This window comes from Rhinopithecus bieti, unplaced genomic scaffold (genome assembly GCF_001698545.2).
Source record: "Rhinopithecus bieti isolate Rb0 unplaced genomic scaffold, ASM169854v2 scaffold_13621, whole genome shotgun sequence".
In the NCBI taxonomy this organism is placed as follows: Eukaryota; Metazoa; Chordata; class Mammalia; order Primates; family Cercopithecidae; genus Rhinopithecus; species Rhinopithecus bieti.
The window spans coordinates 270,129-289,000 of NW_016807522.1; the positions used below are offsets into that span (position 1 = coordinate 270,129).

At 52.0% G+C, this 18,872-nt stretch overlaps 1 protein-coding gene across 1 annotated transcript in view; it reads left to right on the plus strand.

Annotated features, from left to right (window-relative positions):
* Nucleotides 1–8,212: 8,212 nt before the first annotated feature.
* The window catches only part of AXL (AXL receptor tyrosine kinase), a 45,944-nt gene continuing 35,284 nt past the window's right edge, over nt 8,213–18,872 (plus strand). Inside the window, exons 1-4 of the mRNA XM_017882689.1 lie at nt 8,213–8,772; nt 9,922–10,144; nt 10,432–10,532; nt 11,159–11,335. Of these exons, the coding sequence (XP_017738178.1) occupies nt 8,688–8,772; nt 9,922–10,144; nt 10,432–10,532; nt 11,159–11,335 (586 nt within the window). The 5' untranslated portion in view covers nt 8,213–8,687. The remainder of the gene's footprint in view (nt 8,773–9,921; nt 10,145–10,431; nt 10,533–11,158; nt 11,336–18,872) is intronic.

The following is an 18,872-nucleotide window of genomic DNA, read 5'->3' on the forward strand; positions in this document are numbered from 1 at the left end:
CTCCTGACCTCAGGTGATCTGCCCGCCTTGGCCTCCCAAAGTGCTGGGATTACAGCTGTGAGCCACCGTGCCTGGCCACCTATTGCTTTTTAAAGATTATTTTAAGGCAAATTACAGAAAGTAATTTAATACACATTTCTAAGAGTTAAGGACATTTTTGCCCTTGACATTTTAGGAGGACATTTTTCAAACATGCAGCAAAGTTGAGGGAATTGTACAAGGAACACGTTGTGCACTTCCAGGGTTCTCCCACTAGCACTTCGCTACACGGCTTTCTAACATTTCTACCCACCTGGCCACCAGCTCAGGATTTATTTATTTATTTATTTATTTATTTATTTATTTATTTTGAGACAGAGTTTTGCTCTTGTTGCCCAGGCTGGAGTGCAATGGCGCGATCTCGGCTCACCGCAACCTCCACCTCCCGGGTTCAAGCGATTCTCCTGCCTCAGCCTCCCGAATAGCTAGGATTACAGGCATGCACCACCACGCCCGGCTAATTGTTGTGTTTTTAGTAGAGATGGGATTTCTCCATGTTGGTCAGGCTGGCCTCAAACTCCCGACCTCAGACCTCAGGTGATCTGCCTGCCTCAGCTTCCCAAAGTGCTGGGACTACAGGTGTGAGCCACTGTGCCTGGCTGATTTTTTTTTTTTTTTTTTTTTTGACGGAGTCTCACTCTGTCACCCAACCTGGAGCGCAGTGGCATGATCTTGGCTCACTGCAGCTTCCACCTCCCGGGTTCAAGCGATTCTCCTGCCTCAGCCTCCTGAGTAGCTGGGATTACCAGCGAGTGCCTAGTTAATTTTTGTTTTTTTAGTATAGATGGCATTTCGCCATGTTGGCCAGGCATGAGCTACTGTGCCCAGACCAGTTCAGGATTTTTTAGGCATTTCTGACGAAATTGCACCTATCAGTTCATCAAAAAACTTAAGCAATGCATATACCATTAGCTAAAGTTTAAAAAAAAAAAATTCCAAGATATTAACACTTTATTGGCTTAAGTTCTACAGAGGTAGCACAAAACAGAATAGAGAACTGAAAAATGAGATTGGAATCAGATCCTAACTTTGCCACCTCCTAGCTGGCCACACCTTGGCTGAGGCTTTACCATCTTAAAGCCTTAATAAATTGATAAGATGTAAGAAATGTTGGCCAGGCACAGTGGCTCACACCTCTAACCCTAGCATGTTGAGGGGCCGAGGCAGGAGGATTGCTTGAGTCCACGGGTTCAAGATCAGCCTGGGCAAAAGGGCAAGACTCTGATTCAAGGAAAAAAAAAAAAATCCCGAAAAAAATGTGAAAAATTTTAGAACTTCATAGGAAATAAATATGTGCTAAGTTCTTCTTGGATTTAATATTACTATTTTTTTATCTGTCAGTGCACTTTGAAAAGGAATGAAGTTTAAGGTTTTCTTCTTTTAAAATTAAGGCAATGGGGCCAGGTGTGGTGGCTCATGTCTATAATCCCAGCACTTTGGGAGGCTGAGGCGGGCAGATCACTTAAGGTCAGGAGTTCGAGACCAGCCTGGACAACATGGTAAAACCCAGTCCCTACTAAAAATACAAAAATTAGCCAGGCATGATGGCAGGCACCTGTAATCACAGCTACTCGGGAGGCTGAGGCAGGAGAATCGCTTGAACCCGGGAGGTGGCAGTTGTGGTGAGCAGAGATCATGCCATTGCACCCCAGTCTGGGCAACAAGAGCAAAACTCTGTCTCAAAAAATCAAACAAAAAATATATTCACAATGTTGTATAACCATCACCACTATTTATGCGCAAAATGTTTCCATTGTTTCCAACAAAAACTACCCATTAAATAATAACTCTGGCCGAGCGTGGTGGCTCACACCTGTAATCTCAGCACTTTGGGAGTCCAAGGCACGTGGATCTCTTGAGCCCAAGAGTCCAAGACCAGCCTGGGTAACATAGGGAAACCCTATCTCTACAAAAAGTGAGCCCGGTGTGGTGGTGCACACTTGTAGTCCCAGTTACTCAGGAGGCTGAGGTGGGAGGATCACCTAAGCCTGGGAGGACGAGGCTGCAGTGAGCTGTGATCACTCCATTGCACTCCAGCCTGGGTGACAGAGGGAGCCCATCTTAAACAACAACAACAACAAACACAATAACTCCCTGTTAAAGTTTATTTTTTAAAAGTCAAAACTACAATACTTATTTTCACACCTATCACAATGAACAATTCTGTTATTCATTCATTGTATTCATAATCAGTGTTCACATTTCTCTGATAGTCTCATAAATGTCCTTTTTTTTTTTCTTTTTTTTTTTTTAGAGACGGAGTCTCGCTCTGTTGCCCAGGCTGGAGTGCAGTGGCGCGATCTCGACTCACTGCAACCGCTGCCTCCCAGGTTCAAGTGATTCTCCTGCCTCAGCCTCACGAGCTCCCAAGTAGCTGAGACTACCAGTGTGCACCACCACACCCATATAATTTTTGTATTTTTAGTAGAGATGGGGTTTCGCCATGTTGGTCAGGCTGGTCTGGAACTCCTGACCTGGTGCTTCGCCTGCCTTGGCCTCCCATTAGGCTAGGATTACAGGTGTAAGCCACCGCGCCTCGCCTGTCTTTTTTTTTTTTGAGAGGGAGTCTCACTCTGCTATCGAGGCTGGAGTGCAGTGGCGCGATCTCGGCTCACTGCAAGCTCTGCCTCCTGGGTTCCCGCCATTCTCCTGCCTCAGCCTCCCGAGTAGCTGGGACTACAGGCGCCCACCACGCCCAGCTAATTTTTTGTATTTTTAGTAGAGATGGGGTTTCACCGTGTTTGCCAGGATGGTCTCGATCTCCTGACCTCGTCCGCCCGCCTCAGCCTCCCAAAGTGCTGGGATTACAGGCGTGAGCCACTGCGCCCGGCTGTCCTTTTTTTTTTTTAAAGATAGGGTCTTGATCTGTTGCCCAGGCTGGAGTGCAGTGGCACAATCTCTGCTCACTGCAACCTCTGCTTCCCAGGCTCAAGCGATCCTCTCGCCTCCTGAGTAGCTGGGATAACAAGCACATACCACCACACCCAGCTAATTTTAAAAAACTTTTTTTTTTTTTTTTGAGATGGGATCTCCCTTTATTTCGCAGGCTGGCCTCAAACTCTTGGGCTCAAGCAATCCTTTCACCTTGGCCTCCCAAAGTGCTGGGATATCAATGTCTTTTAAGATTGGTTTGTTCAAATCAGAATCTGAATTTTGTTTGAAATGTCTTTGAAGTTTTTTAAATCTGTAACTGTTACCCATTCTTTTATATGCCATTAATTTCCTGAATCAACTGGATCGTTGGCCCTGTACAATTTTTCACATTCTGAATTAGGCTGACAGTATCTTTGTGGTGTTGTTCAAGATGTCCTTCTGTTCCCAGGATCTCCTGTAAACTGGGAATTAGATCAGATTCAGGCTCATTCTGGCAAGAGATCCTCACCGGAGGTTCTAGGCCACATCTTGTTGCATCACATTGCAATAACTGATGGTCCCATGTGTAGTGACGCTTAAAATTAATGTGTCCAGGTCCTGATCCCTCTGTTAGAAACTCTGCCAACCAGCCAGGTGTGCGGTGACTCATGCCTGTAATCCCAGCAATTTGGGAGGCTGAGGCGGGAGGATCTCTTGAGCCCAGGAGTGCAAAACTAGCCCAGATAACAAAGTGAGACCCTGTCTCTACGAAAAACTAAAAAATTTAGCCAGTTATTGTGGCGCACACCTGTGGTCCCAGCTACTTGGGAGGCTGAAGTGGGAAGGTCACTTGAGACTAGGAGGTCGAGGCTGCAATGAGCTGTATTCATGCCACTGCACTCCAGTCTGGGCAACAGAGCAAGAACGTGTCAACCTTTCACTTGCCTTAGCAGAGGGATCCTTTAAACCCTAGATCAGATGGTGTTACTCCTGTTCATATCGTAGTTAAAACAAAGGTCAAAGTCTTTGCCAGGCCAAGGCTCACCCTCACCCCAAGCCTACCTTCCCTCTACCCCTGCCCCCCATCTGTTCCAGCCACAAACAGGCCTCTTCACAGTTCTTCACACGCCTGCCACACGCCTGCCTCTGGGCCTTTGCACTGGCTGTTCCCTCCACCTGGAATGCTCTTCCCCACAGGGCTCACTTGCTAATTTACTTCAGATCTCAATCATAACCTGAGAGAGGCCTTCCCCCACCTTCCTCTCTAAAACAGCACCCACACCTCTCACTATCCCCTGCTTTTTTCTTTTTCTTTTTGTTTGTTTGTTTGTTTGTTTGTTTTTTGAGACAGAGTTTTGCTCTGTTGCCCAGGCTGAAGTGCAATGATACGATATTGGCTCAAAGCAACTTCTGCCATCGGGGTTCAAGCGATTCTCTTGCCTCAGCCTCCCAAGTAGCTGGGATTACAGGTATGTACCCCCACACCCAGATAAATGTTGGGTTTTTTTTTTTTTAGATGGAGTCTTGCTCTGTTGCCCAGGCTATAGTGCAGTGGCATGATCTCAGCTCACTCCCTGCAACCTCCGCCTCCTGGGTTCAAGCAATTTTCCTGCCTCAGCCTCCCAAGTAGCTGGGACTACAGGCACGTGCCACCACACCAATTTAATTTTTGTATTTTTAGTAGAGACAGGGTATCACCATGTTGGTCAGGCTGGTCTCGAATTCATGACCTCGTGATCCACCTGCCTCAGCCTCCCAAAGTGCTGGGATTACAGGTATGAGCCATGGTGCCTGGCTAATTTTTGTATTTTTAGCAGAGATGGGTTTCCTCATGTCACCCAGGCTGGTCTCAAGCTCCCGACCTCAGGTGATCCTCCTGCCTTGGCCTCCCAAAGTGCTGGGATTATAGGCATGAGCCACTGTGCCTGGCCCCTGCTTTATTTTTCTTCACTGCACATCTTGCAACATGATACATATTTATGTGAGTGTTATTTCTCTTCCCCTTTGAGTGGAAACTCCAGGAGGATGTGGACTTGTCTTGCTCATTGTAGAAGCCCCACCCGTAGCACCACCTGTCCATCTTTCCTCTTCTTTTTTTTTTTTTTTTTTTTGGAGATAGGGTCTCACTCTGTCATCCAGACTAGACTGCAGTGGTGCCATTATAGCTTGCTGCAGCCTCAAACTCCTGGGCTCAAGCGCTCCTCCTGCCTCAGCCTCCCTGAGTATCCAAGACTATGTGTGCAAGCATGCCCGACTAATTAAAAAAAAATTTTGCCATCCTGGCTAACACGGTGAAACCCCGTCTCTACTATAAATACAAAAAATGTGCTGGGTGTGGTGGTGGGCGCCTGTAGTCCCAGCTACTCAGGAAGCTGAGGCAGGAGAGTGGTGTGAACCCGGGAGGCGGAGCTTGCAGTGAGCCGAGATGGCACCACTGCACTCTAGCCTGGGTGAGAGTGTGAGACTCCGTCTCAAAAAACAAAAATAAATAAAAAATTTTTTTAAAAAAATTTGTTTTGGAAGACACAGGGTCTGGCTATGTTGCCAGGCTGATTTTAAACCCCTAGCCTCAAGCAATCCTCCTGAAGTGTGGGATTATAGCACTGGGTGCAGCCCCGTCTCTTTTTCTCTTTTTTGGGGGGAAGGGGAGATGGTCTCTTGCTGTCACCCAGGCTGGAGTGCATTGGTACAATCCTGGCTCACTGCAACCTCCATCTCCCGGATTCAAGTAGTTCCCTGCCTCAGTCTCCCGAGTAGCTGAGATTACAGGCGTCTGCCACCGTGCCTGGCTAATTTTTGTATTTTTAGTAGAGACAGGGTTTCCCCATCTTGGCCAGGCTGCACTTGAACTCCTGACCTCATGATCCACCCACCTCAGCCTCCCAAAATGCTGGGATTACAGGCATGAGCCACTGTGCCCGGCCTAAAACAGTTTTTGTTGTTGTTGTTATTTTATTTATTTATTTATTTATTTAGAGACGGAGTCTCGCTCTGTCACCCAGGCTGGAGTGTAGCGGCACGATCTCAGCTCACTGCAAGCTCCGCCCCCCGGGTTCCCGCCATTCTCCTGCCTCAGTCTCTGTAGTAGCTGGGATTATAGGCACCCGCCACAACGCCTGGCTAATTTTTTGTATTTTTAATAGAGACAGGGTTTCACCGTGTTAGCCAGGATGGTCTTGATCTCCTGACCTCGTGATCTGCCCGCCTCAGCCTCCCAAAGTGCTGGGATTACAGGCATGAGAGCCGCCGCATCTGGCCCCTAAAACAGTTTTTTAAAATTAGCCAGGTTTGCATGCACACACAGTCTTGGCTACTCGGGGAGGCTGAGGCAGGAGGATCGCGTGAGCCCAAGAGTTTGAGGCTTCAGCAACTATGATGGCACCACTGCATTCCAGTCTGGATGACAGAGAAAGACGACACAGCGAGATGACAGAGTGCTTGAACTGGGAAGTGGAGTTTGCAGTCAGCTGAGATATAGCCACTGCACTCCAGCCTGGGCGACAGAGTGAGACTCCGTCTCAAGAAAAAAAAATTAAAAAGCCACAATAAGGAATTGTCCCCTTTATGGCAGGCCTTTTACAGGGTGGTGAAGATGCAACAGTGCCCAAAATATAACCAGTCCCTGCCCCCGCAGAGCCCACAGACAAGTGGGAGGAGAGAGATGTGAGACACATCATCATGCCAATAAATATATAATGACAACCCAGGCAAAGTGTTACCAAGGAAAGGGACAGTGTGTTGGGGAGTGAACAACATGAGGACCCTAGATTGGGTTGTGGGGGCCAGGCAGTGATGTGATGGAGAAGGGATGATAGAGTTGGGGACAAAGTGCTGTAGGAGGTTGCTCCAAGGCCTCTGAGGGGGTCCTTTGGGTGAGAAAGTGAGAGAAGCCTGGGGAGGCGAGGGGAGGGTCACAGAAACATAAGGAGTTTAGGGTTTTGCTGAAAGGTTTGGGGCAGAGGTGGGAAAGGGTTTGGGGGGATCACTTGAACCCAGGAGGTGGAGGTTGCAGTGAGCCAAGATCAAGCCACTGCACTCCAGCCTGGGCAACAGAGCGAGACTCTGTCTCAAAAAAAAAAAAAAAAAAGACACAGCCCAGGGAGACAATGGTGAAGGGCCCTAAGTGGCCAGTGACAAGGAGCTGGGAGCTTGCCCTGTGGGCAGCAGGAGGCCATGGGCAAGCAGAGAAGGGACAGGGTAGGATTTGACTTTCAGAAACAGTCCTCTGGTTGCTAAATGGGAGAAAGGAGTGAGAGTATAGAGGCAGGGGAAGGGAGGATCAGACCAGGGGTGCTGGCAAGGGGCAGGTAGAAGAGCCATCAGGAGGTCAAACAGATAGGACTTTATGATGCACTATAGGGATACCAGTACCCAAACAGAGGTGGCCAAGAACAGAGGGATAGATGCCCAGCCTCCTCCTCACAGACGTCCAGACATGCAGAGCCCTCCACATGCCAAACACACAGGGCAGAGAAATGGAGGTGCAGCAGAGCCGATACGTAGGCAGCAGATCTGCAACAACCAGGATACATAATCCCACCAGAAGGAGAGAGCAGTGGAATGATCAGGGCTCGCTACAGCCTCGATCTCTTGGACTCAAGTATTCCTCTCACTCCAGCCTCCCTAGTAGCTGGGACCACAGCACGCGCCATGATATCCAGTTAAGTTTTAATTTTTAAACTTCTTGTAGAGATGGGGGTCTCGCTGCATTGACCAGTCTGGTCTCAAACTCCTGGGCTCAAGCGATCCTCCCACCAGTTCCTCCCAAAGTGCTGGGATCACAGGAGTGAGTTATCATGCCCGGCCAACAAGTATTCTTATTCCCATTTTACAGATGAACAAACTGAGACTCAGGAGGCCAGTCACTTGCCAGTAGCCCACAGTTAGTGGTAGCACTGGGATTCCAACTTGGGTCCCCTTCCGTGTCGCCTGTATATTGGTGTCCCATTTAGGCGTCCACGCAGGTTTTGGCTTGTCTGAAGATCTGTGTCTCCCTGAGTAAGTGTCCCCCCTGGACGCCCACCCAGTAGTGTCCTCCTGTCTCTGAGGTTTCTCCAGGAATTGAGCTCCTGGCCCGGCTTGTCTGTGTGTCTGTGGGCCAGTAGCATGCCCCTGCCCGTCTGGGTCCCTCTGCGTGTCTCTGCTTGTCCTAGCCTCTGCGTGTCAATGACGTCTAAGAGAGTGTGTGTGTGTGTGTGTGTGTCCTTGTCCGAGGAGCCGTGAGAGTGAGGGGGAGTGAAGGGCCGAGGAGGCCTGGCTGGGGCTGGGCTGGGGGTGGAGGCGGGGAGAGGGGCGTCATGGCCCGAGCTGAGAGGGGAGTGGAGTTCTAGAGGAATGTTTACCAGACACAGAGCCCAGAGGGACAGCGCCCAGAGCCCGGATAGAGAGACACGGTCTCACTGGCCCAGGACTGGGGGCACAGCCACCAGGGTCCCCTTCCCCCTCCTCAGCTCCCTCCCTGGCCCCTTTAAGAAAGGGCTGATCCTCTCCTCTCTTGAGTTAACCCCTGACTGTCCAGGTGGCCCCTGGGCTCTGGCCCTGGTGGGCGGAGGCAAAGGGGGAGCCAGGGGCGGAGAAAGGGTTTGCCCAAGTCTGGGAGTGAGAGAAAGAGGCAGGGGTGCTGAGAAGGCGGCTGCTGAGCAGAGCCGGTGGTGGCGAGGGCCTCCCCTGCCGCTGTGCCAGGCAGGCAGTGCCAAATCCTGGGAGCCTGGAGCTGGGGGGAGGGCCGGGGACAGCCCGGCCCTGCCCCCTCCCCTGCTGGGAGCCCAACAACTTCTGAGGAAAGTTTGGCACCCATGGCGTGGCGGTGCCCCAGGATGGGCAGGGTCCCGCTGGCCTGGTGCTTGGCGCTGTGCGGCTGGGTGTGCATGGCCCCCAGGGGTGAGTGATGGGGGCTCCTTGGGGCAGGGACCCCCTCGGAGGGGCTGGGGCAGGGGTAGGAGGTGGGGGATGATGGCAGGTGTGGGGGGGCCTGGGCTGGCTTAGGGAGTTTCCCTGGGACCACAGAAAAGGGACTTCAAGAGAAGGAGACAGATTCAGAGACGCCAAGTGCAGCAGAGGGAGAGAAAGACAGAGAGAGGAACTGAAGGGCAGGGGCTACGGAAGAGAGGACCCGAAGAGACAGACAGACAAGGAGAAGCTGAGGGCAGGGGTGGGGGCTGGACCTGAGAAGCGGGCCATGGGAAGAGGGGCTGAGCTGGGGGTCGCCGAGAAGGAAGAAATCTTTCCCAAGTGGACCGAGTCAGGCGGCGGGATGAGGAGGGCTCTGGAGCCCTGGGGGAAAACCCTCCTCCCTGCCAACACCTCCCCTCCAACTTGTCCCTACCCCACCAGTCCACTCCATCTCTGGGGAGGAGGCTCTCACTTTGTCTCTCTGTCTCTGCCTCCAGCTCTGCTATCTCTGTAGGTCTCTGTTTCTCTCTCACACAGTCTCTGCCTTTATCTCTCCCTGCTCTCTAAGTCTCTCTCTCTCTCTTCTCAGCCTCCCTCTGTGACTGTATCCCCCCTCCGCCCCCACCTTGTCTTCTCTCTTGAGGGCTGTTTCTTCATTTTTTCTGTCACTCCTTGTATCTCTGCTCCTCTCTGTCTCGTCTCCCCTGCCTTTCTTTGGCTTCTCACTCCTCCACCACCCTTATCTCACTCCTCCACCACCCTTATCTCCCTCCCCTGACCCCTGATTCTTCCCCTCCATCCACCAGCACCAGCATGATCTGTTAAGTCTCTAGAGACCTAAGAGAGGACGGAGGGGGCAGGGGCTGGCCCTGCCAGGCAGTGCAGGGCGTGGGAGGCTGCCAGATCCCGAGCCTCCTTCCCGATGGGATGGACGCTGGATCCCAGTCCCCTGGGAGGGCTCCCATCCTCCCCTCAGAGCCTCCGCCCTCCACCCCCCTCTGAGGTCACTCTGCAACTATGTGGGCCTAAGGGCCTGGCGGGGTCCTGGCAGCCGGTGGGCAGACAGGGACAGGGTGGAACTGAGGGCCAGAAGGAGCTGGGGGGTTCCTAAGCTAACTCTTCCTATCTCCCCTGCAGGCACACAGGCTGAAGAAAGTCCTTTCGTGGGTAACCCAGGGAATATCACAGGTGCCCGGGGACTCACAGGCACCCTTCGGTGTCAGCTCCAGGTTCAGGGAGAGCCCCCCGAGGTACACTGGCTTCGGGACGGACAGATCCTGGAGCTCGCGGACAGCACCCAGACCCAGGTGCCCCTGGGTGAAGATGAGCAGGATGACTGGATAGTGGTCAGCCAGCTCAGGTGTGTGGCCATATCCCCAAATCCCACCCTCGCCTCCGTCACGCAGGGGGCAGAAAGCCCACCTGGATGGGAACCCCATCTTGACCACTTGTCAGCCGTGCGGCTTGGAGTGTGTGATGGAACCTCTAGGTTTCATTTTCCTCTTCTGCAAAATGAGTTAATAATAGGAGCTACTGCGTGGTTGTCACGAGCTTCCAGGCTGGACACCCTCTTTCCGTTCTGACAGACCCCCTCCCAGTGTCCAACTCTGACCCCGAACCTCTCTGTCTCTCCTCTTGCCCTGTCAGAATCGCCTCCCTACAGCTTTCCGACGCGGGACAGTACCAGTGTTTGGTGTTTCTGGGACATCGAAACTTCGTGTCCCAGCCTGGCTACGTAGGGCTGGAGGGTGAGCTCTGGGGTCAGGGGTCCTGAGGGGTCAGAGGATGTGTGGCACTCACAGGTTGCAGGAAGTCAGGAATCCTGAGGGGTCAAAGGGTGCTGGAGGATTTGGGATGACCCTAGGCGACATACAGTAAGAATGTCAGAGTTTTGGGGGGTCAAGAAGCTGGGAGTCCATGTAAGTTACGGGGCCAAGGCTGGGGGTATTATATGTTCTGGGTGAAAAGACTTCCTGGGGGCAGCTGGATGTCCTAGGCATCAGACACGATCAGGTCACAGGAGGCCATTCTGGGCATCAGATAAGGCATCAGAGGCACGCAACGTACCCCTCTCGCCACGATCCCAGCGGTGTCATTTTTCTCATCTGTAGAGTGAGATGAGGATGAGCTGTCAGACATTCTGGAAGAGAGACATGAGGAGCTCAGCTATCTTGGGGGGTCTGACATGGGAGGAATCAGATATTGGAGTCACGTGTGTTGGGTATGGCTCAGGTGCCCTCGGGGGATCAGACACAGGCAGGTCAATGACCCTGCAGGGTGAGTTTGCTGCCCAAAGCCTACAGCATCCTAGTGTGGGTCAGACATCTTGGGGGCTCAGAGGGACCCCAGCCTCTACCACTGCCCACCCCCGCAGGCTTGCCTTACTTCCTGGAGGAGCCTGAGGACAGGACTGTGGCCGCCAACACCCCCTTCAACCTGAGCTGCCAAGCCCAGGGACCCCCAGAGCCCGTGGACCTACTCTGGCTCCAGGATGCTGTCCCCCTGGCCACAGCTCCAGGTCACGGTCCCCAGCGCAACCTGCATGTTCCAGGTGAGTCCGGGAATGTGGGTCAGCTCTGCACAGGGGGCCGGGCAGGGCTGAAGTCAGGAGCAAGGGAGTATTGCTACCTCTGCGTGGGTGTCTGACTGTCCTTCTGTCCCTCACTGTCTGTCTCTCTGTTTCTCCCTCTGAGTTTGTCTCTGCCTCTCTGTCTCTACTTACCTTGTTTCTCTCCGAATGCCTTTTTCGGTCTTTCTGTCTCTTGGTGTGTCTTTCTGTTTCTCTCTGTATGTCTCTCTCTCTCTGTCTCTCTGCTTCTCTCTCCCTCCATTCACCCCAGCCTCTCTCTGAATAGAATTCTTTGTCCTGGGTTCCCTCTGAGCTGTTCCATGGCCCGAGTGTGTGTGGGCCTGGTGCCCCTTTGTCAGCCCTTGACCCAAGCAGGGCACCGGAATCAACTGTGCCCTCCTCTCCTTCGCCTCCCTCCACAACCGGCCCACCTCCTGCCCTAACAAGCCCTGCTGACCTCGGTCAAAGGGAGGATGTCCAGCCCGGTCCCCACTGGGGAGACTGAACTCAAAGAAGAGAGAACAGGAAGAAAGTGGGAGACAGAGGCTGGGCGCGGTGGCTCACTCCTGTAATCCCAGCAATTTGGGAGGCCGAGGCAGGCAGATCACAAGGTCAGGAGATCAAGACCATTCTGGCTAACATGGTGAAACCCCATCTCTGCTAAAAATACAAAAAAATTAGCCAGGCGTGGTGACAGGTGCCTGTAGTCCCAGCTACTTGGGAGGCTGAGGCAGGAGAATGGTGTGAACCCAGGAGGCGGAGCTTGCAGTGAGCCCAGATCTCGCCACTGCACTCCAGCCTGGGTGACAGAGCAAGACTCCGTCTCAAAACAAAACAAAACAAAAAAAGTGGGAGACAGAGAGAGACAGAAAGACACTGGAAGGGACAGGCCACAGTGACCCAAGTTGTACATAGACAGGACAGGGAGGCCAGGCATGGTGGCTCACGCCTGTAATTCCAGCACTTTGGGAGGCTGAGGCAGGTGGATCACTTGAGGCCAGGGGTTTGAAACCAGCCTGGCCAACATGGTAAAACCCCATCTTTACCAAAAATACAAAAATTAGCCAGGCGTGGTGACAGGCATCTGTAGTCCCAGCTACTTGGGAGGCTGAGGCAGGAGAATTGCTTGAACCCAGGAGGCGGAGGTTGCAGTGAGCCGAGATCGCACCACTGCACTCCAGCCTGGGTGACAGAGCGAGACTCCGTCTCAAAACAAAAAAACAAACAAAACAAAAGACAGGACAGGGAAGTCTGAGTGACAGAAACCCTCTCCTTCTTGGTGACCATTCCCTTCTGCACCATGCGGACGAGGCAGGACAGAGCTCAGGGTTACGCAGTGGTCAGAGGCATCACTGGGGTACCCTGGACTCGGGGTTCTCCCTACTGAAGGAGGAAAGACAGAGGAGCAGATGGCGGAGGCTCCATAGAGGAAGGAGGCTACAGCCTTGAGGGCATCAGCTTCCCACACTCCCAACCTGCTGCCTCTCTCTGCTGGAATGAGGAGGGGCCTCCTGGCTGGGGGTCTCCAGGGTGGAGGGAGGAGCTCACATTCTTAGCATTCCTGGGACCCTGAGTTGCAAGGAAGACCTGGTGAGCATGCTGACCCCAGAGGAGTGACTCAGGCCCATGGCTCGAGTGCCTGAGGAGGGACCAGGGTTGGGGATGGGGCATGAGTCAGCCTGGCAGGTCCCATAAGAAGGGGAGGGAAGGCAGAGAAATGGGGGCTGCACAGGTGTGAGGGTCTGTGCATGTCTGTGTGGTGTGGTGGGGTGTCTGGATATCCATGTGTTCTGGATCTGAGTGTTAGTGTATCCGTCAGCAAAACCTCTGTGTGAGGGTGTGCCTTGGCGAGGGTGGGCTTCTGTGGATGTCCTGTGTGGTGTGTGTGTGTGTGTGTGTGTGAATAAATATATTTCCTTCAACTTGGATTCTGTCCCAGTGTGTGTTTGGATCTTCATAGTATGTCTCTCTCTATATGTTTCTTAGGGGTTGCCCATGTGTGGGTATCTGTGTGTGTGTGCATGACTGAGTATACCAGTGTCAGCCTGTGTCTGTCCCTCTTTTTTGTGTTTGTGTGTTCACAGCTGAGTCTCACTGTATGAAAGTAAAGTGTACATGGAGGGTAGTGGGTTTGGGGCTATGGTGCACACCTCTCTGTATGCAGGTGGTAGTGTCAGCCCACAGGTGTGCAGCTATGGGTGTGAGCATGTCCTAGTGAGAGCTTCTGTTCCCTTGCAGAATCAGAATGTGTCCACGGATAACTTGTGTTTCTTACCAGCTTTTTTTCCCTTATTTTTTTTCAAGACAAGCTCTCACTATGTAACCCAGGCTGGAGTGCAGTACTGTGATCATGGCTCACTGTAGCCTCCACCTCCTGGGCTCAAGCAATCCTCCTACCTCAGCACCCACCCACCCCTCAAGCAGCTGGGACTATAGGCATGCACCATCATACCTGGATAATTTTTATATTTTTTGGTAGAGACAGGGTCTCGCCATGTTACCCTGACTGGTCTTGAATTCCTGGCCTCAAGTGAGCCCCCCACCTCCGCCTCCCAGAGTATTGGGATTTACAGGCGTAAGCCACTGCACTCAACCCTCAGCCTCTTACCAGCTTTCTATGTGTGTCCATAGATGTCTCTGTGGCATGTGTGTATATGTCATAGGGTAAGGCACGTTGGTGTATGACTGTTGTCACAGATCTGTGTGTGTGTGTGCAACAGCCCTCTCTGCTTCTCTCTGGTCTCCCTGTGTGTGCACTGGCCCCTGCTGCCTCTGAGTACATGACCCAAGGATGCTTACCAGCCAGCGTATAGATGTGTGTCTGTGTCAATCTATGTGTCCATGGCAGTGTCTCCATCCTCGTGTCTGCATCAGGCCTGCACATCTACGAAACCATGTTTCTTTGTTTTTTGTTTTTTGGTTTTTTTTTTTTTTTGAGACAGAGTCTCACTCTGTCACCCAAGCTGGAGTGCAGTGACATGAGCTTGGCTTACTGTAACTTCCGCCTCCTGGGTTCAAGCGATTCTCTTGCCTCAGCCCCCTGAGTAGCTGGGATTACAGGCACGCCCGGCTTATTTTTGTATTTTCAGTAGAGACAGGGTTTCACCCTGTTGGCCAGACTAGTCTCGAACTTCTGACCTCAAGTGATCCACCGGCCTCGGCCTTCCAAAGTACTGGGATTACAGGCGTGAGCCACCGCACCCAGCGCAAATGTGTTTTTGTATCAGTCTGTGTCTCAGTGAACATGAAACCTGGGTGCATCCAGCTCCATCTTATGGCGTAGATAAAGGCTGTGTGTTGGTACGCATTGGTATGTCTGTTTCTGAGCAGGTCATCATAACCCTTCATTGTGTCCTGGTGTGTAGCTGTCTGTCCACCTCCAACTCCATGTAATGCTGTTGCAATGGTGTGTGTCTCTCATATACCAGGGACATTTAGTTTTCCTGCCGTGTGTGTTGGCATCACTGATGTACATTGCCGTTGCTAGGTGTTTGTAATCACTGTGTACACGTGCGACTGTGTGTTGATCGTTTCCGTTGGCTTGTATCATACATGTCTCTTTATGAACGTACGTCAGTGTCAGTCCGTTTGTATATGTGTGAGTCACGGTGTTTTTGTGTCACGGTGTGACATCAGCCCTCGCATATCTGTGTGCCATTAACTTACTAAGTGCTGCGTTTTCTGTGCTAATAACAGCCCCTGTGTGTTTAAGTGTGATTCATTGTGAGTGTATTGGGGGGGTTGCTGTGTGAAGGAATTTTGTCCGTTTGTGTGCTTCTGTCCCTCTATCTGACTCAGGGCGTGCCCCTCCTCCTTCCATCCCTCTCATTCTCTGGAAAAGCTGGAGCGGAGAGCAGGGGTTGTGGGGGGATGGTCAGGACATCTGGAAAGCACATCTGGAGTCCGCCTGCTCCTGTCCTCCTGCGGTAAAGCAAGAGAATTCTGGAAGGGAAGGGGTCCCAGTTCCTCCTGTCCCCTTCACTCAAGGTGCGGCCGTTGGGGCCTGGGAAGGGGTATCCCGGCTCTGGCTCCGCGCCCTCGAAGCCGACCGGAAGCGCTGGGGTGGGGAGGTGCCCCCGGTGACTCACGCGGGGGCAGGAATGCTGCGGTCGGAATGGGACCCGGCTCCAGAACCCACCTCCCGCCCCAGGGCTTCTCCGGCCGGCGGCGCCAGCTCCCGCGCGCTGACCCTGGCGGGGCCCCACGTGCCAGGTGGCTGGACCCGACCCAGGCTCCCCGCCCCCTCTCGGGCCGCCAGCCCGGGATTGGACTGTTTCTCCTCCCGGCGGCGCGGGGGCTGCGGGCGCGGGGCCTTCGGGGCGCGGGGGCTGCGGGAGCGGGCACCTGACCTTGGCTGGGAACGGCCACCTAGGAAGCAGCGACTGAGGAGCTCCCCTACCCACCCGCTTCCGGCCTCTGCAGACTTTGCTCCATTCCACTCCCTCCGCTGATGGAGAAAAGGAAACTTTGTGTCTGCGGATGGAGAGCCTCCCTTGCGAATGCGGTGGGAACACAGGCGTACACACACGTAGCAAACACGAGAGACACGCACACAGATACTCAACACACGCACATACACGCCATCCACAGATACACGCAGGGTCACAAACATGCCGTCTCAGAAACACAGACACCGATGCACAGGCACACGCGTAAACAACACGCAGAGTTGCAGTTGCACTTACAAGACTTGGTGCCAGGTCCAGGCACGGAGTGGCTCAGCCTGCAGTCCCAACAGTTTGGGAGGCCGAGGCGGGAGGATCGCTCGGGGCCAGAAGTTTGAGACAAGTCTGGGCAACATAGTGAGACTCCCCTCTTCTCTACAAAAAAATTAAGTTAGTGAAGTGTGGTGGCTTCCTGTAGTCCCAGTCACTCGGAAGGATGAGACAGGAGAATCGCTTGAGCCCTGAACATCAGGGCTGCAGTGAGCCGTGATTGTGCCACTGCACTCCAGCCTGGGTGACAGAGCAAGACCCTCTCTCAAAAAACAAAACGAAAAACTTGATCCTTCTTACACCCTAGCACAGACATTGTGTGTGTGTGTGTTGGGGGGCTGACTATGTTTCTATGTGTATCTGTGTTGGGGGGTTCCCCTTATTCACCAGGATACGTTCTCTAAGACCCCCCGCAAAAGCCTGAAACAATGAATACTAAGCCCTATGTATACTATGCAGAGCTTTCTTTTTCCTTCACAATTTCGCAGATAGATTGTTTTCTTACTGTAGATCTTAGCTACCTCAGTATATGTGATTATCTTTATTTTTACTTTTTTTTTTTTTTTTTTCTTTTTTTGAGACAGAGTTTCACTCCTGTTGCCCAGGCTGGAGTGCAATGGTGCGATCTCGGCTTACTGCAATCTCCACCTCCCCGGTTCAAGCAATTCTCCTGCCTCAGCCTCCTGAGTAGCTGGGATTACAGTTGTGCACCTCCATACCTGGCTAATTTTTGTATTTTTAGTAGAGACAGGGTTTCACCATGTTGGTCAGGCTCATCTCAAACTCCTCGTGATCCACTCACCTCGGCCTCCCAAAGTGCTGGCATTACAGGCATGAGCCACTGCACCCGGCCATTGATTATCTTTTTCTAAGTGGAGAACTTTCACCTTTTCACTTAAAGGCAGCACTTTATTTATTTATTTATTTTTTTTTTTGAGACGGAGTCTCGCTCTGTCACCCAGGCTGGAGTGCTGTGGCCAGATCTCAGCTCACTGCAAGCTCCGCCTCCCGGGTTCACGCCATTCTCCTGTCTCAGCCCCCCGGGTAGCTGGGACTACAGGCGCCGCCACGTCGCCCGGCTAGTTTTTTGTAGTTTTTAGTAGAGACGGGGTTTCACCTGTTAGCCAGGATGGTCTCGATCTCCTGACCTCATGATCCACCCGTCTCGGCCTCCCAAAGTGCTGGGATTACAGGCTTGAGCCACCGCGCCCGGCCTAAAGGCAGCACTTTAAGGCTTCTCTTTGGCCTATCCGAATTGCAGCCATCATTATTTTGCACATTGGAGCTTTTTTTTTTTTTTTTTTAAGACAGAGCCTTGGTCTGTCACCCAGGCTAGAGTGCAGTGGCACGATCTTGGCTCACTGCAACCTCTGCCACCCGGGTTTTAGCGATTATCGTGTCTCAGCCTCCCGAATAGGTGGGATTACAGGCGTCCACCGCCACACCTGGCTGATTTTCTTTCTTTCTTTTTTTTTTTTTTTTGTATTTTTAGTAGAGATGGGGATTTCACTATGTTGCCCAGGCTTGTGTTAAACTTCTAACCTCAAGTGATCCACCGCCTTGGCCTCCCAAAGTGCTGGGATTACAGGCGTGAGCCACAGCGCCCGGCCAGGCCATTATTTAGAAAAATAAGAGTTCCTTGAACACCAGCACTGCAATACCAGGACAGTCGATCTGATAGCTAAGTGACCCACAGACAGGTATCAGCTATAGCACTGAGATGCTGGACAAAGGGGGGATTCATGTTCCAGGCCAACCAGAGTGGGATGGCATGAGGTTTCATCACAGTACACAGAACGGCGTGCAATTTAAAACTTAGGAGTTATATCTGGAATTTTCCATTGAATATTTTTAGACTTAGAGTAACTGAAACCTCAAAAAGTGAAACTTCGGATAAAGGGGGACTGATGCATGTTGTGTAGCAGTGTGTGTTGGGTATCTATGTGTGCTTGCAGGTCAGTGTCTCTTGTGTTTGTCTCTGTACTTGTATGTGCTTCTGTGTGTGCACACCTGTGATACCAACACCACCACCACCACATTAGGGAGTGAAGGCAATCCACCTTCACTCAAAAACAGTTACTCAAGGCCGGGCACGGTGGCTCACGCCTGTAATCCCAGCACTTTGGGAGGCTGACGTGGACAGATCACTTGAGGTCAGGAGTTTGAGACCAGCCTGGCCAACATGGTGAAACCCTATCTCTACTAAAAAATACAAAAATTAGCCGGGTGTGGTGGTGCGCTGCTGTAATCCCAGCTATTCAGAAGGCTGAGGCAGGAGAATCACTTGAACCTGGGAGGCAGAGGTTGCAGTGAGCCAAGATCACCCCACTGCACTCTAGCCTGGGCGACAGAGTGAGACTCTCAAAAAAGAAAAGAAAAGAAAAAAACAAACAGTCAAGACACAATACATGAACTCCCCTGTGGAATTACACACGCTCGCATTTCTGCACCTATGTCCAGGGACACTCATAAGTACACAGCTGAACGCACAAATTCACTCACTCATTCAACACGCATTTATGGCACATCTATTGTGTGCCAGACCATCCTGACACAGCAGGGGACGAAACAGACACAACCCCTGCCCTCCTGGAGCTGACATTCTAGTGGGGGAGACTGACAATGGACAAGGTACCTGGGTAACAGGTAAAGTATGTTGGGCGATGAGAAGAACTAAAGAGGAAAAGTAAAGCGAGAAGGGGGTAGATTTGGAGGGGAAGCTCCAGTTACCTCCAATTTTATTTTATTTTGTATTTCTTTATTTTCTTTTCTTTCTTTTTTTTTTTTTTTTTTGACAGAGTTTC